The 9640-nt window shown below is 40.6% G+C and overlaps 1 protein-coding gene across 1 annotated transcript in view; it reads left to right on the forward strand.

Moving 5' to 3' along the window:
- The window catches only part of atp2b3b (ATPase plasma membrane Ca2+ transporting 3b), an 87925-nt gene extending 82430 nt beyond the window's left edge, over positions 1 to 5495 (forward strand). Inside the window, exon 23 of the mRNA XM_036590986.1 lies at positions 4351 to 5495. Coding sequence (XP_036446879.1) covers positions 4351 to 4761 — 411 coding nt within the window. The 3' untranslated portion in view covers positions 4762 to 5495. The remainder of the gene's footprint in view (positions 1 to 4350) is intronic.
- Positions 5496 to 9640: the final 4145 nt, after the last annotated feature.

Below are 9640 nucleotides of genomic sequence, written 5' to 3' on the forward strand. Positions count from 1 at the left end.
GTCACAATGCTTAGTGCCAGTGCCAAGTGTTGGCTAGAGGAGCATGATGCATCCCAACATTGGTCTGTGGAGCAGTAGAACTGCATTCTCCACAGTAATGGAGAACAGTTGTATACCTTTGGGGTGTGTTGGAATGCTGTTTGTGATCCAGAATTTATCAACCAACATCAGTACTTGACCTCACTTTTATAGCTTAATGCAATCAAATCCCCACAGCAATGTTTCAACATCTAATGTAAAGCCTTCCTAAAAGAGTAGAGACTGTTACGACAGCAAAGGGAGGACAAAGTCCCTGTTAATACCCCTGATGTCAGAAGAAACATTAAACAAGCAAGTGTCCACAAACTTATGGACATATACACATTGTATTTAGATTAATCTATCTTGTATCTATTCCATACAGATTGTCCTGTAGTGCGCTTTACAGTGTTTTTTTTTCATTGGGGTTTTGTAAATTGTGTGAAGGCATAGCTCTGATGGATCATGTTTACCTCTCACCTTTTAGACCTTTTCCATGTATGGTAACTGACTCTGTGCACAAAGGAGGGCTTCAGTGGGAAATAATTCATAATTGAAAATGAGTCACAACAGCTTTCCCCAACACTTGAAGCTTTGGTTACTTACAGTAAATCTAACCTCTTCATCTCCCCTGTGAATGTTGGCATGTGTGCCTGTGTTTCTCACAGTCTTTGGAAGAATACTGCTGATTTAGGAACATTCTTTGGCTTCGATATCCTTTCTGCTAGTCATATGAACACATTTAGCTGATCCCAGATCAGCACTTTTTGATCTGATGCTTGATAAATACTGTACATGGCCAGATGCGTCTTGAGTGACCACAAAGAATATAATGTGAATTGTCTGAACTTACAGTAACAGCAATGTTAAAACCTTCACTGGAGACTCATAAGTAGATCCTAAGATCTACTGGAGATGCGTATCTGTTGGTCTCATCAGTTCACTGGTGAAGCGAAGGTTGTTTAACCCTGCATTAAAGGGGGACTGTAGACCATCAAGTGACAGTGATGATCTAAACCCTCAGGATGCAAGTTCATGACTTTAACTCGACTCGACACAAATTCATAAGGTCAGCGGGACGTGAGGCCATTTCTTTAACAGGATTTGAGGTCATTATCATTAACCTTCAGTTTTCATCCCAAGCTTTTTTAGCACTCTCCCCTTCCTCTGCTTACACACTCACTCTGTTCCTGCTTCAGTAACTCTTGTTTAGCTGTAGTTGATTTGCAGAACATCTTTGGAAAGAAAAAAAGAACAGTCTGTTTGTATGGAATATACTTTGAGTTCGTTTTTTAATGATCGAGTTTTTCCATCAAGCTTTTTCTTTGAAGGGCAGCGTGGGGGAGACAGTGGACTGTAATCTGGCATGCTAACCATCCAGAGCAAAGAGAAAACATCACTAGTAACATCCAGTCTTTGCTTTCCTCCATTCCTCTACTGTGGGCATTATACTCGAAAGTTTACCTGTATCCATGCAAAAAAAAAAAAATGAGAAGAAGAAAAGACACGAAATGAAAACAAACGACAAAACAAAAACATTATTGAAATCATTCACGATTTGCATGAAGTCTTTTTCCTTGCTGACAGACAGGCTCTTTGGAAAAACAGATAAGCACTTAACCAAACGCTTGACCGTTTCTTCCTGTTTGTTTGTTTATTCGTTTGTCGTTTTTCTGTCGTTTGATATCTTTTCTTTCCAGTTCATTTAGCTTCTTTTTCCTTTGCTGGGTGAGTTTGTTTGGACTGGGGTGAGAGGGTGGTGGGGGAGGTGGGCTATACTGCAGCAAAGGAACGTGCATCTAATTCTTCTCATCTCCAAATCTATATATGTATATATATACACATCAGAGACGTGTGTGTATATGTGCTACTGCTTCATTTGATTTATCCTTACAGCATGAGCCTGGCTGCTTACCACCATGCATTCAGTTTTGTCTCTTTTTGTTTTCTCTTCAGTTTCCTTTATTTTTTCCGTTTCCGTAACAGAACGAGACAGCTGCACTGGAATGAGCGCGTCCACTGTGTGTGTTGGTTTCTGATTGGCTCCTGTGCTCCTCCACTCTTCTCCTGGTTAGCCAGCCTGCAGCAGAACGCATCAAAGCTCGCGCCAGCTCTTCTGTTCACCCATCTGCACCTGTCTGCACTGCTGCATGCCAAACGATGCTCCGCTCTCTCTCTTACTCTCTTTCTCTCTCTCTCTATCTCTGAAAAAACCGCTCCACACTACCATCCAAAATTATCCTCTACTACTACTTAGTGTGTTTTGGAAGGATGCCAAGTGCAGGAAAAATCCCGAATTGTGCTACTTTTGGAAACAGACAGAATCCAGGCATACGATACTGCACCCACACAGCGACGTGTTTGTGCTGATTTCGCCGTGTCTGTGTTTATTGTGCCTGCGCTGTGCTCGTCAGTGTGACAGTGCTTGTTAAGGTCTTCTGTCACAGCAAGTGGGTGTCGAGTGCCACCAGCGTGGCAGGAAATGACCCGAGTCAGAGCAGGCTGAAGTCATCACGCTTTTAGAGTTTGGTTTAGGTGTCCTAAATCCTAAATGTGGGCCCCCACTTAAATTCCTCATTCTAATAAATACATAACTTAGATCTTTTATAGTAGTTACTAGTAGTACTTACTGAAAAATAGGCCTTAAAGGAATCCAGCGCTTGAAGCAACTGACGATTTTCTTTATTTTAATTCACTATGATAAGATTCTTAGGGTAATTATTCATTATAAGGTATTATAATTATAATAAGGTATTATGTTCTAAGGACAGGAAAACATTTCTAAAATGATGTCTGTGGTAATCAGTATGCCACTAAAGTGGGAAATAAAGATTGGTTGGAGAAAAATGGTGTATTATTTTAAGATTAAAAACTGAATAATATGCTATGAGTTCTAGGGATTAGGTCTTAAACGTACTGTTGCACTGAGGCCACACGCCAAGCAATCACATATTTAGGTTAGCCATCTAATGAGACTATAAAACAACATGAATTAATGAATACAATAATATTCATTAATCTTAAACATTCATGGTCATCAATGAAATAGCCATTATTCCCATAGCATTAATCTTTGTTAAAGTTCCATTCCGAACTATTTTAATGTAATTCACTCAGAAAGAAACCCTGACTCAGGACCTCAATTCATTCTTACTCTCCAACTCACTACGATCTCCTAACAGCACATAACTCCTCTCCTCATTAGCATTCATTGGTTGATGGCTTCTTTAGGCTTTGCATGCTCACATGTGATGCCACATCACAGTCACATGACCAGAGAGCTTCATTGCTTCATTTGCATATCTGTGATGTAGCCACGCTCCTGACCGCTGCTACTGCCAGTGAGGCATCAGTCATACTTCATGACTGCAGGTGCGGTGCTCCGCCCCTCTCACTGCATCCTCCCTCCATCCCACCAGGTGGACCCCCAGTCTGTGTGTCTGGCCATTTCTTTCCCCTCTAATGTTCCTCCCAGCACTCTGTTGCAGATTCTAACCCACCGTCTCTTCCTTTGGCTGTGTGTCTATGTGTGTATTAAGGCATCGCTCTCTCGTTCTTTCTCTCTCTTTTCCTGCCTCTTACTGTCAGTCCATGTCTCTCGCTCTTTCAGTTTCCTTCTAACTGGTCGGTATACACACATAGCAGGCATTTGTTTTGTGTTGGCTGTGTTTGTATTCGTGTGCTTCCATTCGTCGTCCTGTCAGAAGCCTGGTGTGTTCTGTTTTGAGTTCATGAGAATGAACGTCCTTCGTCTTGACTGAGTGATGGTGGTGAACTGACTGTATGAGTCCATTTCCTGCTACCTCAGTTTGTGGTGTGTTTTTCATTTGTCATCTCTCTTTCTTTGAGAAACTCTTAAGATCTGGTTGCGCTTCATATTTTATAGATTAAAAAAAACTGAACTGTCTCAGTCCAGAACAAAGTAATGATCAAATAATGACTGCACTTTTTAAAGTGCGAAAGAAGTGAGAAAGAGAAAAGAAAAAAGAAACACTTGAAATATTGACTGACTAAATAAACTTTGTATTCGTAGTAATGACAGAGCAGATTTGATGCCACATTGCAGCAACTTGATCTTGAGCTGTCTGTGCATTAAGGCATGCCCAGAGAAGGTGCTACGGTGTCCAGGATCAGTGTCTACCAGACTTGTACTAAAAGATTTCTTTTGTTTCCACCTCCTTTCTCTACCCACACCCTCTGTCTTCCCTTATTTTTACCTCTCTGCCTTTCGTCTTGCATCTTCCTCTTCCCTTTCTGTCCTGTTCCCTCCTTGTCCCCCTTTATTCCTTCTCGTCTTCCTCGTCTTGTCCATGTCCCCCTCCTCTCCCTCAGATGCGGGTGGTGAAAGCGTTCCGTAGCTCGCTCTACGATGGCATTGAGAAGCCCGAGTCCAGGAACTCCATCCACAACTTCATGGCGCACCCTGAGTTTCTCATCAACGACTTCATCCACAACATCCCGCTGATCGACGACACGGACATCGACGACGAATCGGAACTGTCCAAGCACAACCACTACCACCACCACCTGCACCCGGCACTTCGCAAGCCCCCACCTCCTCCCCCAGCCCGCCATCATCCACGCCCCTACCGCCAGTACAGCCTGCCTGCCACGCCCAACCGCAACAACAACGCCATTGAGAGCAGCGTCCACCACCTGACCCGACTCACAGACCACACTGGACACTGGACCTCCTTTCCCAGACAGCCGTGCCCCCTGCTTAGCCTGGAGACCTCATTATGACTGTCTGTGGGGCCCTGGAGGAAGGCCGCTGAAGGATGCGGAAATTTGAGGTGGTTGGGGAACTTCTGTGGACACAGCAGTTGGTGTGCTTCAACCCCAGCTATTCAAAAAAAAGTCCACAAAATCACCATCATTCACCCTCAACACCACCATCCACCGAAGCACCTACGTCTTTAGAGGCCCACAGACACCCACTTCCTCTCACTGTGTAGAGGGGAGGCCAGTGTGCCATGTGACTGTGGGGACTTAGACCTGGCCCAAGAAGGTGAGGAACACATCCCCAATCGGGACAGGATCGGGATAGGGGGACTCGTTTCAGATAGGACTTTTAACGGTAAAATCCACGTTTGTGACTTTTGACTTTCCGGAAACGGCATTATGAGCTCCTTGCAGGCAGAGTAGGGGTCCAATCACTCCACTTTTTATTGATGTTATTAACATCATTATTATACTCATAACTACAATCGTATTATTCTGACCATCATCATTAGTGCTCGGATTATCATCACTCTGTTTGGACATACAACTTTTATTACTCTATGACTAATGCTTTATGAATTAGCTTTAACAACATTTGTTTATTTATTGAAGGTTTTATTTATTCATTCTTTAATTTGTTTATTTATTTTATTTATTTATTTATTTATTTGTTGTTCGCTCAGCGACATTATTTTTCACTCTCGCTTTGTCTATTTCTCTCTTTGTGTGTGTATGTGTTGTGTCTGTCCTGAAAATAGAAAAAAAAAATTAAGTACTAACAAAACAGTTACAGTAAATTTAAAGTTAAAAGTAATTAAATTATAATGCGTCTGCAAATAGCAAAGCAAACAAACAAAAAAAAAACATTAAAAACATTTAATCGTCCATTAGATCAAACTACACTCAAAACGTTATTTTGCAAAAAACATTTTCTTGTTTGATATCAGTCGATAGATTCTTACTGGAGAAAAGGTTTGTTTAAACTAAAAGCCATTCTTATTATTTCATACCATTTTAAACATTTCAATGTATTGCTTGAAATACGCTACAGGGTAGAAGATTCGGGCAGTCCCCCTTCTCAGACTTCGTTCACTGATGTTTAACAGCTGGTTCTGATGACTTTCCATCATATCAGTTCAGGCCTCAGGATCATCTCGGTGATCACGCTGGCTGATTTACCGCAGCTGAAACTGGACGTGGATTTGCCCAATCTCAGATTTCCATCACATTATTCGGACTGTTAATTTTTTCCTTTGACGTGTTTTGTGGATTACGCCAACAAAATGCATTTACCCTTTAAAGCATCGTGAAATAGTACGATTCACTCATAACATATACATACTTGCTGGCCCTTTAAATCCATTCATAGCCACTCTTGCTTTCAGACATCGTTATTATTTCTTTTTTCTCTTCTGAGGTCATCGAGTAGTGATAAATGTTTGTGATGAAGTCAAACATCTGACTACAGACTGTGGTGTCAGGGTCTGAACCAGGATAGGAAACCCCATCTTATACTGCCACTACTGTCATCATGTGATTACTATCAAAGAAATGAATGATGGACAATCTGTGAGACTGACATCACTTTTTTTGCACATTATCAGGGCTCACTGGGTTGGACAAACAGTTTAAAGGTAGAACACCCCTGTGGTCACCAGTGGACTTTGACAACATGCAAATTACACTGTTTGGTTTGGCTATGGGTCTGTTTTGGTATCGGGCGACGTTAGGATACCAAAAAAAGTCACGTGCTGCCCAGAGCAGCATGTCGCACCATCCCGTAACACGCATGATGTACCATGACACATTATAGATCACTAGATTCGAATACATTCCATTGACACTTCATAGGTCTGAGTACCAGAGGGGACAGCTTCCTCTTGTACCCCATAAGATTCTGGGCTGGTACGACCGAGATCATATTGCTCTAGTCAATGCATTGCAATGCAATACAATCATCTGGGGAATGGGACCGGCACTTATGCAACAGACTGCCCTGTCCACAGCTCTGTGAAATAAGCTTGATAAACATGTACATAGGGCTCTCAGAAATCCTTTATCTGTATAGAATACTTTTCTAGAGTGCCCATTTGTCAGAGACTGGCAAATGTTGAAAGCATACAATGCAAGCATGAACATCCGTGGATCATGTCATTGCATTGCTCAGTGGTGTCTGTGCAGAGCATGTGTTGATAATCATAGCGCACCTCACTGTCATTGTTTGACTTCACCTTTGTCTAATGGATGGTCCATTTTTCACTGGCTTTCACTGTGTCTCTCCAGCAGTAGGTGGACATAACATTTCTCCTTAGGGTCATTAATGTGCTACTGACTACAAATGTTCTTCTCCAGTTCCTCAACCCTTTTTCTCATATGGCTGCAGAGCAGAGCCTTGGATTGGAGTGGTGCCTCATTGCCACTCTCACTACTTTTTATGTCAACGAATACACTAATTTAAATGGGTGGCTCATCCAGCTGTGATCTTTGAAGCTGAGGGACATTCAAGGTTTTGAACATCTTGATATCCAAGGACTCAGAAGGAGAACATTAGAACATGGCTCAGTGAGATTAGATTCCTCCACCCATTGTAAGCAGTACATAAAAAAAGTATTATTTACATGCGTGTTCAAGCCATTGAAAGGGTCCAGGTCGCTCATACAGTCCCAGTAGAGTCTCGTGTGCTGAGAGCTCTGGTAGGTTTTGAGTGAACACAGACCCATTTCAGTGCATCGACACAGCAAGCTCACTAACATTGATGGCCAACGAGGAAAGAAATGATCACTAAACTTACTCAACCCCATAACTATGATGTATCTTTGCCTAATCTTATCTAATCCTTAAGCTTAACTGTTTCACGATAGTCTTCGAAGCTATACTTGTCTCTGGACGATTTCAAACCAGTATCTACGTTGTAGCCCCCCCGATCTCATTCAACTCCCCAGACAGGGATGAAATGTATCATGGCATATGTACGGTATCTCTCCTCTCCACTTCAGCTATCAGCAGCTTCACCAAGGCTCAAAATCCTGATAGAGTTGAAGGTATGTATACAGGAAAAGAAAAAAAAAAAATCCAAAAAGTCCATCATCTGCCTTTTGTTCCATTTCGTTGTAGGAAATTCACTCAAGGTAAGGTGAGAAAATTCAAAATGTGAAAAGAGTATATAATATAATATATTTAATATAAAAGTTATTTACAAAATATTGTACAACTGCACCACCGCTGTACATTTTTGCCAAAATGTGCACATGTGCATCTTTTGTTTACAATTTAAGCACATTTTTGTTCTGTTCTTTGTCTCTTCCTCTCTTTTTTTCTCTTTTTGCTTTTTTGTAAAGAATTGAAATTAAACATCTTGTACATTATTATGATTATTATTATGATTATATGACTATTATTATTGTTTTTTCCAGCAGTGCTCTTTTAACTGATGGAAAAAAACAGACAGTTGCACATTCTCCTGAGCATACTCTTACTGCGCTACAATGAATAAAAAAAGACAAAAAAAAAGAAGAGAAAAAAAAAAATCCAAACTATTAAATATATTAATAATTACCTGCCTGTTACTTAAGAGAAAAAAGTATCTATATATGATGAAAGAACACACCTGTATACTGTAGACTAAACTGTATGGAAATCTAAGAATTTACTGGGAAAATAAGTCAACACTTTTTGTCTGTATAAAAAAACAATCAAAGTATTCTACAATAATAACTTTGACCAGTGTCTGTGGTTGTCTTCATTGTGTGGCTGTGCTCATTTCTTTGATAAGAGGTAACACATATGCACCACAATAGGAGGCCTCATTAAGCTCTTGGGCCAGTAGGAACTATTAAAGTCTTGGGATAGTGATCCTGAGATAAGTGCTGGGCTTTTACAGTAACCTATGAGTCTATAGGATTATAATTGGCCAAGCAAGCTGCAGTGTTTTTCTACTGTTAGTGTCAATGTTCTGATACATTTTTATTTAAACATTTCATTTTTTAGATTCCCTTCACTTCTTAGAGCTAAACACAAATCTGAAAACATCAACATCGGTCAAATGGTTTGGCTACATTGTCTGATTTCGTCATTGTGCTTTCTTTAGTCTTTGGTCCAATAGAGCTACTTTTTTTGTAATTTTTACATTGTTTAATGAAACATTTATGATCACATTTTTTTTACTTTAAATGATAAAATGAGCCAACATCTCAGCAAATCACAATCAACATGTACCACCTTACACACACACACGCAAAACACACAAAGAGTGTGTGCTGTTTAGGAAAATTCAATACATTTTAATGGAAAGCCACTCAGTATTACAACAGTTTACTGTTTTTTATCTTTTTTCACTCTTTCCTTCAAACACATTTAGGCATAATACATACACACACCATAGATATACATTCCAAGCAGAACTCCTTTACTTCATTCTTTCTTTTACACACACATACACACACTTAATGGGTGGTTATTTAGTGTTGAATGAGGCTCTTTTGATTATTTATAAATGTTTATATGCAGGATTTACACAAGATACACCTACTTTGTATCTACACTCACTGCCCACTTTATTAGGTCCACCTGTTTTATAGCTTTACTATATAGGTGTATAGTTACAGACTGTAGTCCACCTTTGCTGTACAGTCTATCAGCTCCTTCTACCCATTCATCTTTGGTCAATTTATGACCACAAGACTGCTGTTGACCAGATTTTATTTGCCTGGTAGTCCATTCTCAGCACTCAGACACTGACATGGTAGTGTGTTGCGCTGGTGCCAGGGTCTCAGGCACAGTTGTGTTGCTGAGGTTTCACTGCTAGGTTGAGAGCCAGAGACCAGCAGTGGTGCTGTAGCCAGATGCTGGCCATTGATGAAGGGGTAAAGGATGGCCAACGCAAACTGTGAAGGAGAAAAGA

This window comes from Colossoma macropomum, unplaced genomic scaffold, assembly GCF_904425465.1.
Source record: "Colossoma macropomum unplaced genomic scaffold, Colossoma_macropomum, whole genome shotgun sequence".
Lineage (NCBI taxonomy): Eukaryota > Metazoa > Chordata > Actinopteri > Characiformes > Serrasalmidae > Colossoma > Colossoma macropomum.